This window comes from Lithobates pipiens, unplaced genomic scaffold, assembly GCF_037356315.1.
Source record: "Lithobates pipiens isolate NorthernLeopardFrog02 unplaced genomic scaffold, aLitPip1_a1.2 Scaffold_8, whole genome shotgun sequence".
NCBI classification, from domain to species: domain Eukaryota; kingdom Metazoa; phylum Chordata; class Amphibia; order Anura; family Ranidae; genus Lithobates; species Lithobates pipiens.
This window is the reverse complement of record NW_027507903.1, coordinates 502102058-502126151: the sequence shown is the minus strand read 5'-3', so window position 1 is coordinate 502126151 and position 24094 is coordinate 502102058. Positions and strand designations below refer to the sequence as shown.

At 44.0% G+C, this 24094-nt stretch overlaps 1 protein-coding gene across 14 annotated transcripts in view; it reads left to right on the top strand.

Moving 5' to 3' along the window:
* The window catches only part of DGKI (diacylglycerol kinase iota), a 542650-nt gene that overhangs the window by 326914 nt on the left and 191642 nt on the right, over positions 1–24094 (top strand). For all 14 annotated transcript variants that reach the window (XM_077469233.1, XM_077469236.1, XM_077469234.1 and 11 more), the window contains 5 exons: positions 1612–1690; positions 7456–7511; positions 8346–8408; positions 11255–11328; positions 11535–11646. In XM_077469233.1, coding sequence (XP_077325359.1) covers positions 1612–1690; positions 7456–7511; positions 8346–8408; positions 11255–11328; positions 11535–11646 — 384 coding nt within the window. The remainder of the gene's footprint in view (positions 1–1611; positions 1691–7455; positions 7512–8345; positions 8409–11254; positions 11329–11534; positions 11647–24094) is intronic.

The following is a 24094-nucleotide window of genomic DNA, read 5'->3' as shown; positions in this document are numbered from 1 at the left end:
GTAATAAAGCTCCTGTGTCCCGTGATGTACTCTCAAGAAAAAGATTTTACAGGTAAGCTGTATATAAAAATCCCATTTTACCAGACCTTCAGCCTGTCAGCAAAACTCCTGAGACAGTGGGCCCTTTATGTAATGAGCCCCACTGCTTCCAGAGAGTTCAATCCACTCTCATTGGCGCATTCCTACCTGCCCCAGGTGAGCAGGAAGGGCCAAACGTCCCTTGATTACCTGAATAATCTGACCATCCAATCAGCTAACACCTGGGGGGAAGGCAGAGGCAACCCCAAAAAAGTCTGCCCTCCTATTACATTAGTATGGTGATCAGTGGGAAGAATGCCTACCTTACAGACAGCTAAAAACACCATTAGCAACTTCTAGAACAACTCTAGGGTTCCATGGAGCCATGCTTGAGAAAGCCTGGTACAGAGTGAATGTCTAGCTTCAGATTTTGGTAGAGACCATATAACTGTGTGTACACATCTATTCACACCAGTCTCTGCCACAGAGGAGCTCACAGTTCACTTCTACATCCTTTACCAAACTCTGTCTAGGCACACACTAGGGAAGATTTACTCAAATTGGAGCACTCAGAACCTGGTACAGCTGTGCATTGTAGGCAATCAGTGATTGGGTTCTTCATAGAGCTGCACTGGATTTTGCTCTCTCCGGTTTTAGTAAATCCTCCCCACTGAGTCACATGTATCAAATATCCTTTAATAGTCTATTGCGATGTCCCTAAGTTTCAGTCTTTTTTATGTAGCAATTCTCTCGTATAAGGCAGTAGTTGAAGGTAAAAGGAGCTTTGGTTCTGGTCACGTTGTGGGATCAACAAGTGGACTGTGTGGTATCTCTGGAAACAGGATTATATTTTCTAGCAAGCCATTTGTATAATTGCAATTTCAATTAAAATGTATATTAATCCAAAGTCTTTTTTTCTTAGTTTTCAGAAGAATCAGAACCGTTGTTGAGATTTTACAGCTATCTGGTTCTCTATTAGAGAGATGTTCCTTTACTTTCTGTCCTGATGACTACAATTTAAGAAGGCAGGACCAGGAAAATCTGCAATAATGACACAGACACTAAAGAAAATCATTTTTGTTTCTGCCTGTGTTGCTGTTGGAGTTGGAGATTCCATTCGCTTTCTGTCTGGTAAAATGCACTCAGCAGGACAGGAGTAAGGGGAAATCCCTCTAGTGGAACTTTGGCTAGCAGAAAAAACCTGACAGGGGTTCTAATCCTTCCACACTCTATACAAGTAAGGATAAAATGTTTGTTAATGCAATCTGTGACAAAGCACGTGTTTCACGTTGGGGTGCTGTAGTGCTATTCATTCTTAATGGCAACCCAATGCACCTTGGCAACACATTTGCATTTCAGTGCACCACAATGCACTGTGCATTTTGGAATCTGCCTTTCAAAAAATGGCACATGCACCTTTTTGTGTGCTTTAGTGAATTAATGAGCCCATTCACGTGAACCCAGCCTTATGCTACATGCGTGATCTTCTCGCCTAAACAACCGATCCCCATAATACACGCTTACAGTTCTATTTTTCTTTCTTTTTGTTACTACTTTAAGCTGTCTCATGGTGTTTTCTGTTCTTCTTTTCAGCTACCACTAAATGTATTTAATAATTACTTCAGTCTGGGGTTTGATGCACATGTGACCTTGGAGTTTCACGAGTCCAGAGGTGAGTGGAACTTTAATTTTTATACAGTACCTTTATGTAGAATGAACTGTAACAGAAGTAGCAGAAAAGAAGACCCCTTCAAAGGAACGAGAGGTGTCTTGTACCCCAGAGAATATTATGGTGGGTGGGGGGCAGGGGGCGTTGGAGGGTGGGAGGAAAAGAGGGATAAAGGGGAGGGAGGGGGCAGGAGTCAAATACAAAGAAACAGCCAGGGAGGGGAGGGGAAACGGCCAACAGAAAGGACACACCCATCTAGTACAAGTCCCTACACTCAACCAGGAGAACATAGGTGGACCGCCTCAGATCAGGGTCAAGGGGACCATACCTTGTCAAACATCCAGGGGCATCCCCTATTCATATACATTATTTTATATAGAGGAAGAGCCGCATTCACCATAGCCTCCCACGAGGACACTTCAGGTAGCTATGAGAATGGCCATTTCATCACAATCTCTTTTTTAGCATAGTGAAGGAGATACACACCTTCTGTCTTAGTGTGACAGCACTACTCATCCAATGATACAGTGGCAGTTGCCACTGTAGAACAGGGGTCCCCAGGGCTGTCGTGAAATCGGTCCCTGGTGCTAAAAAGGTTGGGGACTGCTGCTCTAGAACACAATCCTGTTGCTGGCAGGATCACCAGGTGAAAAAGAAAAACTATTACAAGTAGAAGAACACTGATGCAGCCTTCCACAAAGACTGGTAAGCTGCAATATATTGCATTTCTGTTCTTTAGTTTAGATAACAATTCCAGTTTATGGCCATGTTTGGAGGTTCTTGTGGTGCTTTGGAAACTAGTTTTCTAAAATCCATAGTTCAGTATGTCCAAAACAATTGTGGATCCTTTTAAGAAGATGTGGCATTTCCTCCTCTTTTTATTGGAAAATTACATTTAAAGTTGAATCTACTGACAGCTGTTTTTAGGCCAGTTCTTTTACAAGTTGCTGATGAGCAGGCCAGTAAATGATTCTTTTAGAGTTATTTCTCCAGAGATTCCAGAATCCTCTCCTTGATGGACACTCTAGCTTGCTCTGTGAGATGCTTGTAATTACTCTGACAACAAGTCTAATCAGTGGAAGGAAGGACATTTTCCCTTCACAAAAGATGTCACTCTGTCCTGATCCCTGCATTCAGCTTTTGTCCTTAGATTACTTCTGTTATTTCTTTCTCTGCTGTGGTTTAAGATTGCCACACAATATCAGATTATAGTTCAGATTTCATCTATTAAATCAACTAAATTTGACATCAACTGCATGTAGTGTGACAACCTATCTCAGTGATGGCGAACCTTGGCACCCCAGATGTTTTAGAACTACATTTCCCATGATGCTCAACTACACTGCAGAGTGCATGAGCATCATGGGAAATGTAGTTCCAAAAGATCTGGGGTGCCAAGGTTCGCCATCACTGACCTATCTACACAATCTTTTCTAACCATATGCAGTGAATCTGGTGATTTTGAATTGCTTTGACCATTCAAATTTCAAACAAAGTCTATGTGTGTCCAGTATAGAATTAACAATCTGCATGTACCAATTTTTAGTTGTGACATTAAAGTGTAGGTTTCACATTCAGGAAGATTTTCCAAAATTCCCACTATGAATTTCCATATCCTTTGAATTGTATACACTCACAGTCCTCCTGTTGTAAATGCTGCATGTCCTATTACAGATGCAGCTGTTGGTTTGGGGTCTCTCCACAAAAACCACTGGCCTCTCATCCCCCTCCATCCTACTATTTGCAGGACGGGCTGAGCATTACAGTAATGTACCCCCTAGCAGGAGCTCCAGGCTGTTTAAACTACTTGTGCACAGTATGCCGTCCTCTCTCCAGCTGTGCTCAGTAGTGTATATTAGAACACAGTAGAGCTGCACGATTCTGGCTAAAATGAGAATCACGATTTTTTTTGCTTAGAATAAAGATCACAATTCTCTCACGATTCTCGCGGCGTGACATCATCTTTCTCATTATACAAAAACATTTGGCTAACATTACTTTTTAGTTTTTTTTTTTAATTCAATAAAGTGTATTTTTTCAAAAAATATTGCGTTTGAAGGACCGCTGTGCAAATACAGTGTGACATAAAATATTGCAACAACTGCCATTTTATTCTCTAGGGTCTCTGCTAATATATATATATATATATATATATATATATATATATATATATAATGTTTGGGGTTTCTAAGTAATTTTCCAGCAAAAAATACAGATTTTTACTTTGTAAGCACCAAGTGTCAGAAAAAGGTTTAGTCTTTAAGTAGTTAAACTGACCTCATCTATGGACATGATAAACTTGGCAGGCTGCCTGTTTTCTTTTTTTGACAGCTGTCGGCTTGAGCAGAGAACTCTCTGCACAGAATCGGGAAAATGCTGTGTTAAGATCGCAAGGGGAGTAGAATCGCAATCTCGGTTCTTGAAAGATTACTCGTACAGCTCTAGAACGCAGTGTAATTTTTCCATGACATGAAGTATCAGGGGAACAATTTGTAATTGTTTGTGATTCCAGGTATAAGTTGTCATACTCTCAAATGTCTATTTGACATTGTTCTAGGACGAGAGTGTCAGGCAAGGGCCATTGCCTGAGGTTCCACCTCAAAAGCCCTGGTTCTATGGAATAGCCTCAATGCATCTGGTGCGAACAAGCCTTTAATCTGAATGCCAGCCTGGAGCAAAATAACAATTTGAAAGCTATTTTTACTGTAATGTATTTAGGCTGAATGTACCTCAACAAACACTGGATGCTTTTTTTATCTGCTAAGCTCTGAGGCAAAGGCTAAAGGCTAAAACAGCTTCAAGAAAATTGTAATAGAATTAAAATTAAAATAGCTATAAAACACTTGCAAATCACAATTACAATTACACAATTAAATAATTATTCGCATGTCATCTAACACATCAACACAAGGAAAGAACCTTCTAACTGTGACTATGCGAGCATATCAACTGACAATACTGGGAAGTGGGAAAATGTCTGTTAATTCTTCTTAACGTTAATTAGGTAACACTGTCTCAATCAGTGCAAGTGATAGTTAATAATTCTAATGCTTAGTTTATTAGTTAGATCTTATCTGTCAACATGTTTTTTTTTTCATTATTCAGAGCTCTAGTTCATACCTGACATTTGTTTCTCCTACTGATAAAGTGTGTGGCTACACCCCTGTTTAGAACCCCTGCTTTAAATGCTAATTTGTATGTGCAATCAGTTGTAATCTGTCTTGTACTGATCTGACGTCAGAAGAGCCAGTGCTGATTCGTAAAAATTAAGAGTGCTTTATTCAATAAGCCTGATGATGTTTTATGTGTATATGAATGGATAGATAAAACATTCATCAGGGGTATATGAATGAATATGATATAAAATATACTGGTTATATATACCTGGGTGAATGAGGTATATACTTTGTTATGTGCACCTAAATAAATGAGATGTACTGTATGTGTACATGAGACATTGTGGGGTTGATTTACTAAAGGCAACTAGACTATGCACTTTGTAAAGTGCAGTTGCCCTCTGCAGACCCAATTGCTCCAGAGCTTAGTAAATGAGGTAAAGCTTCACTTTGCAAAGAATAACCAATCACATGCAAAGAAAAAAAAAACTGCATTTTTGCTTGCACATGATTGGATGGTAGAAGTCAGCAGAGCTTCTGCTCATTTACGAAGCTCTGGAGCAACGGCTCTTGCAGAGAGCAACTGCACTTTGCAAAGCGCACAATCAATTTGCCTCTAGTATATCAACCCCTGTATACCTTATCTTTATTTTCTGTGTTCATTACTCAAATCATGTGTTCACTTTCCAATCCAGTTTATCGCTTTGTTGTCTTTATTAGAAGCAGAGGAAATGTGTTACATTTGTGTGCAATGGAGTGAAACTTGAGCTTTTTAAGTGCGTAATATAGAAAACGTTGGATGCTCGCCTCATTACCCACAATGACGAAGGCCGGTTCCCCCCATCTTAAAGGATATATCCGAAGTAGCTTATCTACTTATCACACATAGACTGTTTTATAGGGTTTTTTTTTTTTGTGACGCCTGTGAGACAAGTTCTCTGTGACTTCCCCATCACTGTGATGTTGTGTGACATATGTTTTGGCTTCTCACCCAGAGAAAGCAGAATAGGGCCATAGGCAAGGCAGCAGCTACCCCCCTCCATCCAATCAATCGACACTAAAAAATGTTGCCACAGGTGCACTAACTGCCCCACTAACATTGTCTGCAGTGGCATGATCCACCTCATCAGAAACCAAATTCCTAAAAAGTGTATCCTCCATTGTGAAGTAACAAGCAGTTATAAACTTTAACCAATTTCGCTATTTCCCTGTTTTTTTGGAAGGATGATAAGGTTGCAACTAAGACCCCTGGACATCCACTTAGCCTCAGGCTCCTGTCTACATTGCCTTGCAAATAATAATTTGTCTCTCTTCTCACTGACACTGTTGTTTAATATACCATTAACATGACAAAAACAAATCAAACATTAATAATGTCATTGACATGCATGCTGTATGGCTCTGAATTTCAGCCTGGCAGATCATGTGTAGTGGCTCATGCTCTACCTCTCTTTCTATTCAAATGGGGGCACTTGTGCAGGCCCGCTGGAAACATCTTAACTCAATAATTTTGCCATATAGTATAGCTCAAGTGGTCTTCTTTTCTACATAGGGTCATTTAAGTGATGTTTCTTGTATTTTGGCACTGCAGGGCTTCAATATGGAGCTAGAATTCATGCTACGGTTTAACTTCCCCTGAAACCAATATCTAATCTATAGTGGGCCTTACTAGATTATTATTATTATGCAGGTTTTATATAGCGCCAACAGTTTGCGCAGTGCTTAACAAAATAAAGGCAGACATTACAGTTACATTACAATTTGGTACACGAGGAATCAGAGGGCCCTGCTCATTAGAGTTTACAATCTAAAAAGGAAGGGTCAATTGATACAATAGGTAATAGCTGTGGGGGATGAGCTGATGGAGGAAGTAAAACAGTGTTAGTTAGAAGCAGGATAGGCTTCTTTAAGGATAAGGGTTTTCAGGGTTTGTCTAAAGGTAGGGAGTTCCAAAGGATGGGAGAAGTTCTGGAGAAATCCTGGAGGCGAGCATAGGAGGAGGTGACAAGGAAGCTAGAGAGCAGGAGGTCTTGGGATGACTGAAGAGAACAGCTTGGTGGGTATTTTGGCACTAGGATAGTGATGTAGCTGGGGGCAGAACTATGGATGGCTTTGTAAAATATTGTTAGTAATTTTATTCGTTGGGTGAGTGGAAGGTGCTCTACAACCTTTCTATTTATCCAAAAAATGGTATCACTCTAAATTTAAACCTCTGCTTTCATATGTTAATGTATTTGAGTGTCTGCTGTTGTAAATGGTGTGCAATTTGCAGAATTAATAATGCTATAATTGCTATAAAATGTAAAAATGTAATTGTGGCTGATTATTTTAAGACAAAGAGACATTGCCCTGGATAATACATTTACATCTAAATGTTATTTTTTTAATGTATGCAAGCAAAATACTATAAATTTGGTCCTCAGAAAAATAGTGCAATGGTTTTGTTAATAGAACACAAAGTGGTTAAAAAGTTATCAGCATTTAAGTATATTTACTGCAAAACTGACAAATTTGCTCTTGTCTGGTTACAATGAAATAGCTGAAGACCCCCTATGATCACCCTTTACTATAGCTTGGCCTTGTGACAAGTAGGATTTGCGTTACCATTAGTGGTAATGCCTATGTGACCTCTTCCTCCTTTTCTTCTTGCAGAAGCAAATCCCGAAAAATTCAACAGTCGTTTTCGTAACAAGATGTTCTATGCAGGGGTAAGTGTACAATGTACACCAATCTTGAATTTGTGTGATAGGCCAACAGCGCCATCATTTTTGATATTTTAGAAAAAAAACAAAAATTGTTCTTTACTATTTGAACAAAAATATTAGTAATTTTTTTTTAACCTGCATTTAGGTTTTTAAGTCATACTAGGCCTGTTGCATCACATATTTGAAGAGAAAGTACTAATGTTTTCTAAAGCAGCCAAATGCAAATTGCACAAAATAAAAGGAAAAATCCAGAAGGGACCCATGGGAAACACAGACACTTTGATGTGTCATGATCATTGAGGTGGGAAAAAAGTCTACTGACTAAAAGAGCGGAGATTGGCGCCATTGGAGACAACCAGTGATCAGTCTATAAAATTTGCTTCAAAATGTACAAAACCAATTTTTTGGACCAAGAGGAATGCTTGTAAGGAAGACAAATCTACTGTTCATTTACGCTCGTAGGAACACTGGAGGGCCCTTCTTGAAAACATAAAGTATAATACAATATATACTGTAGGGCTGACTTACTAAAGCTGGAGAGTACAAAATCTGGTGCAGCTGTGCATGGTAGCCAATCAGTTTCTAACATCAGCTTCTTCAATTAAACGTTTACTAAAACAGAGTGCAAAATCTGGTGCAGCTCCAGTTGGCTTCCAGGTCTTTTTGTCAATCAACACCTGTATGTGTATGTATGGATATATATATATATATATATATATATATATATATATATATATCCATACACATAAACATACTGAAATGATCTGATCCAGACAATCCATGCATCTTTTGTCTTCGTCAACAACCAAGCTCTTTCCCTGTTCTGTTTTTCTACAGGCAGCTTTCTCAGACTTCCTACAGAGGAGCTCTAGAGATTTAGCCAAACATGTTAAAGTTGTGGTGAGTATGCATTCAAACTCTTAATTAACACTATATTACTCTTCTAAAACATACGTTCTGTGGGGATGTTTGCTTGTGTTTTCTGATTGACTATTAGCTGATTGACTATTTCGATTAAATGTATATTCTCACCTAGATTTAAAGCAGCATTAGCCCAGGTTCACACTGTGCTGCAGGAATGAAGCCATGCGAATTCAGCTGAAAATGATTTCACTCCTGCATGTTAGACTCAATTTCACCGGCGATTTCACAGACATCTGTGCGAGTTTCTGCACAGATGTGGATGGAAATCGCAAAAGGTCGTACAGAAACAACTTTTTGAAATCAGTGCGGCACCACAAATGCGGTGGTGCACCAATTAGGACAGTGCTATTGCCGGCAACTGCCATCGATATGACAAGCGATTTGATATGTCAAATCGCATGTCAAATCGCACCAGTGTGAACCAGGGCTAAAACCCAAAAACAAGAATTTAATATTTTACAGCTTACCATTTCTTAAATGTGGTGGCTGTATGTGTGGGTTTTTTTTATGCATTTTTATTTTATTTTACCTGGGAATCTGGCCAGTAATACACTTCCTGTTTTAGGATGTCTCCACTCCACTGGAGGAGCAACGGAGACACCTTTGAACAGCAACATTGTCAATCTGGGAGACAGCATTGTTAGATGCACTAGCAGATTTAGATGGACTTGGATAACAAATTAAAGCTGAACTCCGCCTAACATTTTTAAATTATTTTTTAAAGTATTTTTTTCAGTGCTCTGAGACCCGAGCCCTCTCTTATTTTGAAGCCAATTAGATCCTCAGGATATTAAAAAAAGGGAAAAACCCATTGGATTCCATGTGTCTGGAACCCTGCAAATAGATTAGGGGCCAGGCGCCTGTATTGGGGGGCAGTGCCTCTGTGCCCCGTATGGACGGGCTGTCACTGGTGTCAACATTCATAGTCACCCTGTCACCAGGACAGGAAGTGTATTAGGACTATATAAGAACTCCCCCCCCCCCTCCCTTCATCTCCTTAAAGAGGAGATTCCAGCAGAAGTGGGAGCGGGTACCTGCAAAATCTAGGTACCCGCTCCCTCCCACAAAAAATAAACCTACAATCAATATTGTTAGAGGAGGTTGGGATCCTTAAAAGTGGAACATCCTGTTTAGGGTGAGGATTTGCTTTAAAGAGGAAGTAAACCCTGATGAGTTTACTTCCTCTTTCATTCCCTGCAAAGGCAAAGCATAATAGACTACTATGCATCGCATAGTAGCCCATTATGTGTCACTTACCTGACACAGGAGCCAGCGAAGTCGCGCTGTCCCCTGTAGTCCGCCGCATCCATCTTCTTGGTGGGGTCTCGCAGCTCCGCCGCTGTCATTTGGCGAAGCCGCGATGACGTCACTCCCGCGCATGCGCACGGGAGCCGACACGCGCGGCAGCTCTGTCGCTGAGAATGCCGCGCTCAGTGCGCCTGCGCGCCGCTGTCTACGGAGCATGCGCCGTAGACAGCGGTGCCTGTTTTCGGGCAAATATCTCCTAAACCATATAGGTTTAGGAGATATTTCTTGGACCTACAGGTAAGCCTTAATCTAGGCTTACCTGTAGGTCAAAGTGGTTTGTAAGGGTTTACAACCACTTTAAGATAGGCAGAAATATTGTAGATAGCAGAGATAGCTGGAAACGATTTCATAATATTTCTAGCAGGATCAACATGTATTTTTAAACAGATATAACCAAACACTTTCATTGATATACTTAACAGACCAAAAGGCTTCAAATTGGAGAAGATCTTTGTTAGGGTTTACTTACAGTACATGCACTACTAAACTAAAAATATAAGTCTTTAGTTAACTGGCTAGCTGGCACTGCCCCAGGGCCCCATGCCACTAGGGGGCCCCATCAGGGTTGCCAGCCTCAGTAAAACCAGGGACAGTATTTAAAAATTTGTGTTTTTTTTCTTTACATCTGTCTCTGAAATGTCCCTTACCAACATCCTTTTGGTCTAAAAAATCCAGAGATTATAGCTACCCCACCTCTCCAAAACCTTCTCAGCCAATAGAAACATGTCTGTGTATACTGTGTGATTGTATACTGTGAATGTGTGTTTGTGTACACTGTGTGGCCCCATAATCTCTGATTGCCTGGGGACCCCCTGAGTTGTCAGTCCGTAATAACATAAACAAAGGGGTGGGATGCTATCAACGTCAGATCCTTATATGGATACTTGCTCATATTTAGTTATTGACATGCAATGCTTTCCTAAAAATACAGCAACAATCTCTAACCTGCTGAGGATGCTTCTCAGACCCTGTGAATAATATAGTTTGAAGCACCCTGTATTACAACCTCTTTGTTTTGGTTTGAAAAAGTTTGCAATCCTCAAAGGAGAGAGCATATGCCAATTTTCTCTTTATATTCTAATTTTCTCTGCTCCACTGGTCACCACAAAGCTGTTTCCCCAAAAAACAATCTAAAGCCTAACACAAGTTAATCAAGTTCTGCAAAGAACATGATGAAAAATATTGAATTTGCAGACAAAGTAGAAAAATGCTGATCAGCGGTGCAGGATCTACAAATAGAATATAATGAAACTGAACAATTATGTGCATACCTTACCTAGAATAGTGTTACTGCTGGCAGTGAAGCAGACCTGTCATCCACACATGCTGGAGGTAGCTTTTTTTTAAAACAATTTTATTCAATATTTGTATTTTCTCTGTGAGTTTACCATTAAAATTATGTACTCGACATATTTGTAATACTACTCACATCAAAAATAAATGAAAAGAGTCAGATATTTAAAAGCTCATTAAATACTTACTGATACGTTTTCTTTTTTGTCTCCGTATTGCAGTGTGATGGGACGGACCTCACACCTAAGATCCAAGAGCTGAAGTTTCAGTGTATTGTCTTCTTAAATATTCCCAGGTGAGCTGTAAGACTCTAAAGCTGTAAAAAAAAAAAAAAATCCTTGGCCCCCGTCTTTCTTTTCTTCTCTTTTCTTTATTTTCACATCACTCTCCTTGCTCTGTATTGCAGGGATTACATATTCAGTTACAGTAACAAAGATATATTTATACAAAGTACATTGTAACTCAAGTTCTCTTTTCTTACACTTCTCTCCCATTTTGCAGGTATTGTGCTGGCACAATGCCCTGGGGAAATCCTGGTGACCATAGAGACTTTGAACCTCAACGCCATGACGATGGCTACATCGAAGTCATTGGCTTCACTATGGCATCTTTGGTAAGAAAAGTGGACTTTGGTCCAAAGGAGAAATGTTGTTTTAAAATCACTGTTGGAATTAGCGATTACCGAATACCGGAATTAGCGATTACTGAATTAGCGAATACAGCCTTCTTTCCTTGCATGAAGAGAGCATTCATTTGCAGTTCAGAAAATTATTCCAAACAAAACAGGTTGACTTTTTTCCAGCATGCAACTACTCATTTATGCCTGTGGGTGGCACTGCAAAGCCTGAAATTGGTGAAAAACAAGATGTGCACGGTGTCTGTTGTCTGACATATACAGTCACATGGATTCCAAGGGGTTTTTTTTGTTTTGTTTTGTTCTTTAGAAGCATGTGATTTTTAGAAGCATGGGCATAAAAAAAAAGGGTGGGCTTGGGGCACAGAGCATTGCTCCCTGAGAACACCCAGTTGTGTGACAATAGCGAATTAATATTCCCTATTGTCTTCCTGATTCTCCTCCTGGGCTAATCTGGAAGCGGGTCCTGAGACCTGTCACCTGATTGGCTGAGAGGAGAATTGATTCTATTGTTCGCCAAGGAGGAGGAGGGAGAAGACATAGAGTCCCATACAATTGGGCTATCATTCAGACTTTATGTAGCCAGGTTGTATGCCGTATATAATTTAACAACTATGACCTCTTGACAACAAGGGGCATATTTATAAAGCAGTGAATCTGGCGTTCATTAAACATTTACTGCAGATGCATCGCCCAAGTGCATGTGTTTTAAATTATACTGATTTGCCACAAGAAAATGTGTGGTGAAAGTCACATTCCCTGCTTTACAAATAGACCCCAAGTATTCAGCACAATGCAAATTCATCCATTCAGTATTTTTTCATGGAATAGGGGACTTGTACTTGAAGAATGGAAACCTTCTGTGAAACATTAGGTTTTAAAAAACATTATTTTTAGATAAGATGATCTTTCTTATTATTGTATACTAGTAGATACACATACATTGTTTTATTGAAAGATAAATGTTTCTTTAAAGCGTTCCAGCCTGACAAGATTTTTTTTAGCAGCTACAAATACTGTAGCTGCTAACTTTTAATATAAGGACACTTACCTGTCCAGGGATCCCGCAATGTCAGCACCCCAAGCCAATGCGTCCATTACCGGACATGATGTAAATGACCTTGCTGCAATCTTATCAGGAAGTGGGAGTGGGTACCTGTCAAAATAGGATACCTGCTCCCCCCAAAAAGTTTCAAATGTGGCAGTGGAGGGGGCGAACAAGCTGAGCTTCCCCCTTTTGTGTGGAGCTACGCTTTAAGGCCTCACTGGCACTCCTGCATTTTTTTAAACGCAGGAGAAGTTCTCTAGGAGAATGAAACCACTTTAAAGCTTCCCAGATCACTTTTCCCTCTGTTTTGATGTTCTCTTTTAAAGACATTTAGATGTGTTTATACACATTCACATGCATTTAGAGTTCCTAATCAGATTATGAACAAATAGAACTTCTCTAAATGCAGTTAAACTGATTGCACCTGGGCGTGTCCAAGATGGCGGAGTGAGAGGACGTGTGCCAGAGAGCTCTGCTGCCCTTTTTTTATCCTGCTACCTGCTAAACCGTTTGGCTTGCCGTCATTTTTGTGGTTGGGGTCGGTGAATGCCTTCCAGACTCCCAGGGTGCGGTAAAGGGGGTAAGAAGCTGAAATTTTCCCCCGATATCCCTCCGGAGACCAGCCCGGTTCCCTCTGGGCCTAGAGACCGGCTGCCCCGCTGTAACATGGCGTCTCAAACGGACGCACGGGAGGAATCTGCTGCATCAGCCCCGGGCATCCCCGAAGTCATGGCTGCGATAGCTGCATGTCAGACGGCCATTACGTCCTGCCAGGCGGCCCTGACTAATAAGATTGAGGAGGTGCAGATGGACGTGGGCCTCCTCCGGCAGGACCTGGATAAAGTCCGCTCCTGGGTGTCGGAGGCCGAGCATAGAGTGGGACTGGTGCAAGATGCGGCGGGGCAGAATATGGTCACAATCCGTTCCCTGCAGGCCAAACTACTGGAGCACACAGCCGAGGATTCCGAGAACAGATGCCGCCGGAACAATGTGTGCATCGTGGGTCTGGCGGAGGGCGCGGAGGGCCCAAATCCTGCTGTCTTTGCGGAGGAGATGCTCCGTTCCCTGCTCCCTGCGGCGCGCTTGTCTCCCTAATTTACGGTGGAGAGGGCCCACAGGCTGCCACCGCAGCCCAGTCCGCAGGGGTCCCCTCCCCGTACGTTCATCCTACGCCTTCTAAATTTCCGGGACCGAGATGAGCTGCTTCGGGCGGCGGGGGAGCTGACTTACGGGAATAACCGCCTGATGCTGTTCCCTGATTTCTCCCTTGAGACGCAGAAGCTCCGCCGCTCCTTCGATGCTGTGAAGGCGGCTCTACGGGCAAAAGGCATCAAGTACAGCGTACTCTTCCCTGCCAAGTGATTGATGGGGAGACTACCAGATTCTTTATGTCCCCCAAGGAGGCGGCCGCATGGTTGGAAACGATCGACCCCCCCCCCCCCCCCCCGGGGATGAGGATTCACCGAACACCTGAACCAAGTTACCTTGTTCCTTTGGCTGATGGACTGTGAGTACTGGATGGACTGTTCTAATTTGCGGTGTGGATGTGTACTCCTGGTCTTGTTGGGAGGGGGGGGGCTGCTTCTGTGGATGCTCCATTAGTACTTGCTTTGGATGCATAGAACGGGGGAGAGGGGAATTGTGAGACTTGCACTAGCTCCATTGCTGACGCTGTTAACCCCTAGCTTATCACCCTGTGCTCCTGAATGGCTGAGCAATGTGACTGTGTCGGAGGAGAAGCTGGGGGATGTTTCCTCTGCCCCCCCCCCTACACTTTCAGTCCGTTTGTGGATGTTGCTTCCCATGCCAGAGATGGTCCTCCGGTACATCCCTGCAAAGAACAAGGTACTTTAAGTTTGCACCCCTGGCATAGTCCAGGCGATTTTCTTGAAACGGTTACCTTTTTCAGGCAGCATCTCTTGGACCTAATGCTGCTTTACACAGACATGGGGGCAGCAACGTTTGAGAGACTCTGACTGTTGCTGCAGAATAGGCAATGCACATTGCTGACTCTTGGGTACACGCACCCCTCCCGACTATTGGTTGCCTTCGGGCCGGTTTCTAGGGGAACATGCAGACTTACCTTGGATGGGCTCTGCGGGGTGGGGGGGGGGGGGTTGGCCATTGCCGACTGGGGTTTGCTTACTCTGGGGGCGTTAGTTTGTTATGTTCAGATTTATTTTCTTCTGTTTTGTTTTTATGTTCCTTTAAGGCAAGCTCTAATATTCAACATGGTTGATTGCGGGACGGGGTGGGGGCGGTGGGGGTGGTTCAGTGTTACTCTATTGGGGGGGGGGGGCACTGGCACTATTTGGCGCTGCTCCTGTCCAGTCCTGTACGCCTCATTCTATTCCACTAGCACAATGACCAAGGTTTCGATGATCTCCTGGAATGTACGGGGGTTGAACTCTGCCAAAAAGAGGACACTGGTCTTTAACTACCTTAAAAAATACTCCCTGCAGGTCTGTATGTTACAGGAGACTCATCTGTTGGGCTCCCGGATTCTGGGGTTGAAAAGGGCCTGGGTGGGTTCGCACTACCATTCCACGCACTCTACTTACTCTAGGGGGGTCAGCATCCTGATACACAAGCAGCTGCCCTTCCAGCTCTTAAATATATCAAAACTGATCCTGTGGGAAGATATGTGGTCCTTCATGCTTTGCTGGCTAATAGCCCCTGTGTTTTAGTGGGGTTATATCTCCCCCCCCCCCGGCGGATGTGGCCTTACTTTACATGAGCTGATGCAGCGAGTGATTTCCTATGGGGTGGAGGATGTTTTGATAATGGGGGACTTCAATTTGACTCTAACCCCTGATATGGATAGACTGGGATTGGCGTCTAGGTGGACGCCCGGTTTGGCTGCCTGGGCTGATAGCTTCGCCCTGACCGATGTCTGGCGCTGGTTTAATCCTGATTCCAAGCGGTTCACGTGCTACTCCAATACATACCGTACCCTGTCCCGTATTGATATGGTGTACGCCTCCAGCTCCATGCTTCGGCGGGTGTTGGAGGTGGATATCCTGCCCAGGGGGATATCGGACCATACTCCGTTGCTCCTTAGGTTGACGTATGGGCAACCGGGGGAACGGTTTTGGAGGTTGTCCAGATACTGGGTGGAGGATGAGGGGGTGCAGGAGGCAATACAGGAAGGGATGTGTCACTTTTGGCTGGAGAATGAGGCTGGCTTGTTCCCCTTGGTTACGTGGGATGCCTTTAAGGCTTGGACTAGGGGGGAGTATATTGCTCAGATTTCGGCCGCTCGTAGGCAGGCCTCCCGATCCTTGGATGAACTAGAACGGGTGGCCAAAGAGAAGGAGGAAGGGTATGTGGCCAGTCCTGATCAGCTGGCATATGGGGAATGGCAATTTGCATTACGCCAGTTGTCCCTATATCGGGTGGAGGGGATGCAGAAGTCACTACTAGCTACAGCCCAAACATTTTTTGAGTACGGGGACAAGAGTGGACGCCTGATGGCATGGCTGGCTAAGGGACAGTTTGCAGTAAACCACATCACTGGGGTGCGGGCTTTGGATGGGACGCTGCTGCGATCCCCAGATGAAGTGAATCTAAGATTTCCAGTACTATCAGCACCTCTACTCGACCAGGGTGGACTACAGCTCTCAGGAGCTGTCCGGGTACCTGGAAGGCATTCCCCTCCCGACCCTTAGTGTTCAGGCATGCTCGGTACTGGAGAGGGATATTACTTTGGAGGAAGTCCAGGCTGCCCTGTTGCAATTACAGGCGGGGAAGACCCCTGGGGCGGATGGCCTGCCTAAGGAATTCTACTCACAGTATCCAGACCTACTGGCCCTACGGCTGGTGTCCCTGTATGCTCAGTGCTTCTGATTGGAGGCACTACCGGCATCTATGTATGAGGCTGTGGTGGTGTTGGTGCCCAAACCGGGTAAAGATCCCGAGGACTGCTCCTCTTACCGACCGATATCACTCTTGAATGTGGATGTCAAGGTGTTGTCGAAAATCCTGGCTAACAGGTTGTCTACGGTATTAGAGGAGGTGGTCCCCTCAGATCAAACCAGGTTTGTGCCCGGAAAGGGCACCGACATCAATCTTCGACGCCTTTTTATTAATATGTCCATAGCGCACAGTAATAGTGGGAAGCGGGTCATCGCCTCCCTGGATGCCGAAAAGGCGTTTGACTCGGTGGAATGGGTCTTTTTATGGGAAATCTTGGGTCGCTTTGGGTTTGGGCCTAGATTTCTCCGATGGATGTGGATACTATATCGGGAGCCTCGGGCCCGTGTCCGGACCAACGATAGACGATAGACTCTCGGCATCCTTCCCATTACAACGGGGCACGAGGCAGGGTTGCCCCCTCTCCCCGGCCCTATTTGCACTGGCGATTGAGCCTCTGGCGGTTATGATTAGGGCCTCGGAGAGGGTGCGGGGGTTGCGGGTGGGGTCGCTGGAAGAAAAAATTTAGTTATATGCGGACGATGCCCTTCTTTATCTCCAGGATGCGGATGACTCCCTGTCAGCGGCTCTCGAGATTTTTAACACCTTCGGTAGATTTTCGGGTATCCGCATCAATTGGTCCAAATCCAACATATTTCCACTTACTTGACCCGCAAGCCCAGGACCTTAGTATAGACATGCCTCTTGACCAATTCCGGTACTTGGGTATCCAGGTTGGGAGGGAGCTGTCAAGTTTTGGGAAGCTTAATCTGCAGCCGGTCCTGTCCCAGCTTCGGACTAGGTGTGCCGCGTGGGCTACCCTCCCTCTGAACCTTATGGGCCGCATAAATTTGCTGAAGATGATTTTCCATCCCAAGTTCTTGTATGTCTTTCGCCAAAGTCCTACCTGGGTACCCAATTCCTTTTTTGCGGAGGTTGACAAATGCGTGGGCTCCTTTATTTGAAGGGGGGGACCCCCCTGCTGGCTAGGTCCACCCTGACGCTCCCTGCCCGCTGTGGGGGGTTGGCGTTACCGGATTATCGGGCGTACTTTTGGGCGGCGGTGTTGGTATCGGTTCGGTGGTGGCTCACCCTCCCTAGAGGGAATGCCGCCGTGTGCTTGGAAGCGGAGGTCGTGGGGTAATTTACTGAGCTGGGCGACCTGGTATATAAGGGGAGGCGGGCACACAGCGAGCTCCTGTCGCCTACAAAAACTACCCTCAGGGCATGGATGGTGGCCAGGCGGGGGCTTGTTGGCCCACAGGACTGGTCCCCTCATTGTCCTCTCTGGGGGTAACCCTAGTCTTTGCCATGTGCAGAGGGTACCGGATCCACAGATTTGGGTTAGGTATGGGGTCAGGACGTTAGGGAACATATACGTTAATGGAGTCTTGCTCTCCTACTCAACTCTCCAAAATAAGCACTACTTACCGGGTTGGATGGTATTCCGATACTTCCAGCTGCGCCATGCTGTCGGGGCCCAATTCCCATCCCCGATTAGACTGCGGATGGACCCTATTGAGGAGATGCTGGTGCAGGAGAGGATGGATAGGCCCCTATCGGCTCTGTACCTTGGCCTACTGCGGACTGACTCTGCTAAGGTGAACAAATTGTGGGACTTGTGGAAGGCGGACTTACCTGGCCTGGATAGATCGGACTGGGAGGACTGTCTGGCAGATAGCGCTGCTATCCTGATATCCTCCAGGGAAAGGTTGATTCAGGTTAAATTCCTGCACAGGGTCTACTACACCCCCCAAAGGCTTCATAAAATGTATCCCCAGCGATCACGGGACTGCCCCAGATGCAAACAGTCTGTGGGCACTTACCTGCATATGTTCTGGGGCTGTCCCAAAGTCGCTGAGTACTGGGCCCAGGTAATTGATTCTATTAATGGCCGTCTCCAGCTGGAGCTCCCCCTGTCACCGGAGCTGGCTTTGCTGGGGATTCAGGACGATGACCAAAGGCCCAGATATACCAAACTGCTGCTGACTTACCTTCTGTTCTATGCCAAAAGGGAAATTATATTGCGATGGCACACCCCCTCCCCCCCTACGGTTGGTATGTGGGAGAAGTCAATTAATGCGGTGCTCCCGTTATATAAACTCACCTACATGAACAGACACTGTCCCCAAAAATTCTCCAGGGTATGGATGGCATGGACGGGCTAACGGGTGGGGTTGCAGGGTGGGGAAGTGGGAGCCCCACATCCTTCTAATTAATTCTTGAAGGGGGAATGTGGATGTATGTGGGAGGCGGGGGTCAGCCGCACCGGTGCTTGGAATATGGCTTGAATCCGGATAAATATGGATGAGAACTGGTGTGTTTATCCCCCCTTTTCTTTTTCCTTATAGCGTTACCACAACACCATTATTATCTTGACGTATTTAGGAAATGTACCTGCCTACTCACAAACAAACTGCCCTTTTTAAAGTAAAACACATAGGCAAGTATTTGTGAATACAAAATAGCCATTTATTATGGGTCATAAAAAAATAAAGAGGAAGGTAACGCTGAAGAAACTGGTAAAGCCTTTGTACCCCAGGGCACACATCAACTATTTTACAGCCAAAATTGGTAGCATGAGGAGTCAATATAATAAATAGTGAGCACAATCCGGTCCTGGACTATAAGAGATCAGGAACAGCAGCAGATGACATATATGTCCTCAGGCTGTGGTCATACTACAGCCTGCATCTTTTGTCAGACCAGACTGAACCCAGGCCATCACACTCTTGTCTTCCTTCCAGGCTTGCTTCTAGGCTGTGTTTTTGGAGTTGTGGCAGGAGGTGGAGGAGGAGGATGGTCGAACTCACATAGGTGGGTTTTGGTTGTGAGTTGGCCTCTCAACCCCTTATTTAGGGACAGATACATAATTTCCTCACAGATGAAGCATTGGCCCTCTTCCATTTCCTGCATTTTGTATGCAGCCATGGAGGCAAAGACCTCTTGAAGAGTGTGGGGGTGGTTCTGAGTTCAGCATTAGCCTCCCGAATCAGCCCAAGCACTGCCTCCTCCACGTTACTCCCCTTCCTGGGTCAGGCTACCTCCTGGCTGCCACTTACCCCCGCCACCTCCTGGCTTCCACTTTCCTCCGCCACCTCCTGGCTGCCACATTCCATGCCCTCCTCCTGGCTGAGCCTTTCCTGTGTATGGAAAAGGGACATAGTTATATTTTTTTATTCATCAATCACACACAATTTTCAGCTCAGGACTGTTGCAAATTGAATGTTAACAAATAGAAAAGACTATCATTCTGACCCCAGCATTTTTCATTCCTGTCCCAAAAATTTTTGGCCACTACTGTCTATTGATATGTAAAACACTTTATTAAATCAGCAATTAGTGATCGATAATAACATTAAGTTATCATCATTAATTTTATGATGAGAAATATGTAGAACAATGTTATACCTGGCTCAAGCTGGGCTCCTCCACTTCTTCCTGGCTGGAAGGCCCAGGTTGGATGTCGGAAGCCTCAGCTGGGGTGGAGCGAAGCATGGAAGGAAGAGTGGAAGGAAGGGTTGATGGTGATTGCCTGACTTCAGTCTAGTCTGACAGTAAACACAGTCTCTCATAGTACCACAGCCTGGGGACATAAATGGCATCTGCTGCAGCTCCTGATCTCATGGAATACTGGACCTTATTGTGCTCCCTATAATAGGTAATCCTTAGCCCACCAATTTTTTGCCTTCAAATAGGGTTGCCGGTGGTATCTGCGGCTTCAACAACTCCAGCAGTTTCTCCAGCGCTGCCGGCCTCTTTTGTTTATGATTATGTAGCGCTGGCTCCTGAAGAGCAAGTGCTATGTTTTTTTTTCAAAGTTAATTTTCCTGAAACCACAGTTGGGTTTTGGGGCTAATTTTCAAAATTTCTGGTTTCAGTAGCAGTCCAGCTGAGTTGCACTGGGTTCTCCTTGACCGCAGGTGTCACTGTCACCGCCGGCAAGAGTAAGAACACAGTTTAGCTGAGCGTATTGAATGCCGCTGTTCCTTTGTAACCAGCCCAGTGGGAGTGTTCTCCTGCTGTGCATTCTGGGAGGTGGTATTTTAAGGTACCGACATCACATGCTTCGGGGTTCCGGAGATTATTTTCTGTCTGTTCGGTTCCGGTGGTCCTCCTGAACCAGCCTCATGGCTCAAAGTTCAACTTTGACAAAGTGAAGGCAATATCAGACATTAGTATGTCCAAACTGTGCTGATATTGCCTTCATCAGATGGAGTGATGTCACCCATGTAAAAGCCAAATTTTGAAGATGCACATAAATTGAGAGTCAAAATGGGGATTTCCCTCCTGATCCAATGCCTAATGTCAACATGTGCTATCTCCCATCATGGGTGATCAATGGACATGTTTCTGAGGTGCAACCACTTCTTCTCATCTGTTTTAGTTGCGAGGAAGGGGTTGCACCCCCAAAACAAGTACCTTTTTTTTTTTAATTTATATAATCTTTATTTATTTTCCATAATAATTTTTCCATTCATAGACTTTATACAGTTAAACACTCCGTTTTCCACATTAACATTTCCCTCCCCCTCTCCCCCCCCCCCCTCACGTACATAACAGGAAGAAGCAGTGGGCCCCTCATACCCAAACTATGACCGTGTTACTCTCTATACCACTAACTTCTTATCACCTATACCACATATTCTCTCTCTCCTTCTTCCCTCCAAACGTCATTCTCTCCAGTTCTTTATACTGTGTAACCCAACTTGTCTAACCATGGTTTCCACATTTTATTAAATTCCCTAAAATTCCCTCTCCTTACATATGCTACTTTTTCCTTCCAGATCGTCTCTGTTATTAGTTGTCTCCACTCCGCTACCGATGGGGAGTTTTTTGCCTGCCACCTTTGCGCTTTTAGCTTCCTTGCCTGGAACATACATCTCATTACTGCTTTATTTATACAGGCCGGCCCTCCTATTCCTTCATTCAGGCCCAATAGACACATTCTGGGGTTCCCATCAACCGACACTCCAAATGTTTCATTCAAGTCAGCAATAACTTCTGACCAGTAACGGAACAGTTTAGGGCACCTCCAGAACATGTGCATCAGATCCCCTGTCGCCTGACATCTCGGGCAGCCATCATCTTCCCTTCGCCTAAACCTGTATAGCCTCTTCGGTGTATAATAGGCTCTATGTAGCAGCATTAGATGTGACACCCTCTGGGCTGGTGAGACAGATATCAAGTGTCCTCCCTCCAGTATCCTCATCCACTGCTCATCTGAGAATGTTCCTACTTCCTCCTCCCATTTTATTTTACTTTTAAGTTTATCTGGAGTTTCTATGCTCCCTTCACAAATATATGGATACATTTCTGCTATAAACCCTTTTGCACTATCTTCAGATTTTAATCTATTATAGATGGGGGATTTGCTCCACACTGGCCCCGGTGCACCAAATTGTTTCGATAATGCGTGTCTGATTTGTAAATATTTATAAAATGAGTGTTTTGGTAGATCATATTCCATTCTCAGTGTATTAAATGTTTTTATTATACTTCCTTCATACAACTGGGCCAGTCTGTCAATCCCCCTACTTTCCCAATCTTTGTGCCTCTCTATCATTCCCATTTCCTGTAGGTTCAGATTATTCCATAATGGGGTTTCTTTGGTCATCCCTTCTAGACCCTTTATCGCTTTTACTGCCTTCCATACTTTTAGAGCGAGTTTTATTGTGGGCGTTCTATAGGGAAATGAGTTTGCCTCCAAGGCCTCTACTATGGTTTTATGAGGTGTCCCAGTAATCATTAACTTCCTATTTATATCTCCACTAAGCTCATTGCTCGTCCCCAGATGTTGCAATTGTGCAGCTAAAAAGTAGCTTCTTGGGTGAGGTACTGCCATTCCTCCTTTCCTTGTCGGTAATTGCAGAATTTGTAGGCCTATTCTTGAGGTACCTCCGCTCCATATGAGTTCTCTAAATAGTGTTTCTATTTTTTTAAACCACTTTATATCTATCCATTATCCACATTATGCAACAGATACAATAACTGTGGCATCCATAGCATTTTGATAAGATTGCATCTCCCTGCAACCGAAAGAGGGAGTTTCTTCCAGATTTCGATTTTATTTTTAAATTTAACTAGTAAGGGGGCGATATTATCACTTATATACCTTTTTGCATCACTTTGTATGTATATTCCTAAATATTTTATTTTCTCCACTACTTCTAACTGCGGGATTGTCAATATAGTTTGACTCTCCAGTGTATCTACAGGCATCAGAGATGATTTTTCCCAATTTATTGTTAATCCCGAGAAGCTGCTAAAATCCCCGAGGACTTTCATCCCCTGCCTGGTTGACTTCTCCACGTCCCCCAGATAGAGGAGAATATCATCGGCGTATAGCGCGATCTTTTCTTCCCTCGCTTTTCTTTTAAAGCCTTCCATATCAGCATTAGATCTTATTGCAATGGCTAATGGTTCCATTGCAAGGGCAAAGATCAGGTGTGACAAAGGGCACCCCTGTCTTGTACCTCTTTCTAATAATATCTTATCTGAATACTCATTGTTAACCCTAATTCTAGCACTAGGACCATTGTATAAGATTTTTATCCATTCAATGAATGAGGAGCCAAAGCCAAATTCTCTCAGAACTCGCCAGATGTATCTCCATTCAAGACTATCAAAGGATTTGACTACATCCAAAGCCATAATTGCCCTTTTCCCTATGTTTTCCGTTGGTATCTGTAAATTAAGGTATAGTCTTCTAATATTCATGCTGGTTGATCTACCGGGGATAAATCCTGTCTGATCAGGATGTATTAATCTAGAAATAATTTTATTCAGTCTGGCCGCCAGTACCTTAGCTAGTATTTTTGCGTCCGTGCACAAAAGTGAGATAGGTCGGTAAGATTTAGTTTCCAACGGATCCTTCCCCTCCTTGTGCAGAACGATTATCGTTGCCTCCGTCATCGAGGTAGGCAATCTCCCTTCCTCCTTTACCCTATTTAACACTCTGAGAAACTCTGGAAGCAGTACTTTCCCATAGTATTTATAGGTTTCCAATGGAAGACCGTCTGGTCCTGGAGACTTCTGGTTAGCCATTGCTGTCACTGCAGATTGAATTTCTTCTAATGTTAATGGGGCTTCCATTGTCTCTCTCTCCTCCTCGGTAAGGGAAGGGACTTTAATATTTCCAAAAAACTTTTCCATCTCCTCGTCTCCCCTCATCCCCTGCGATCTGTACAGTTTTGCATAGTATGATCTAAAAGTATCTATAATCACTGAATTCTGAGTTGAGATTTCTCCCTTCTCTGTTCTGATCGCGGTGACGATGGATGGCGAGGAGTTGGTCTTCACTAGGTGTGCCAGCATCTTCCCGACACTTTCCCCCTCCCCAAACGCCACTTGTTTCTGGAATAGTCTTTTGTTCTCAGCTTCCTGATAATCATTGCTTTATACTTCTGCTGTGTATCTAACCATACCTTTCGTTTCTCTGGGGAGGGATTTACTATATATTCTCTT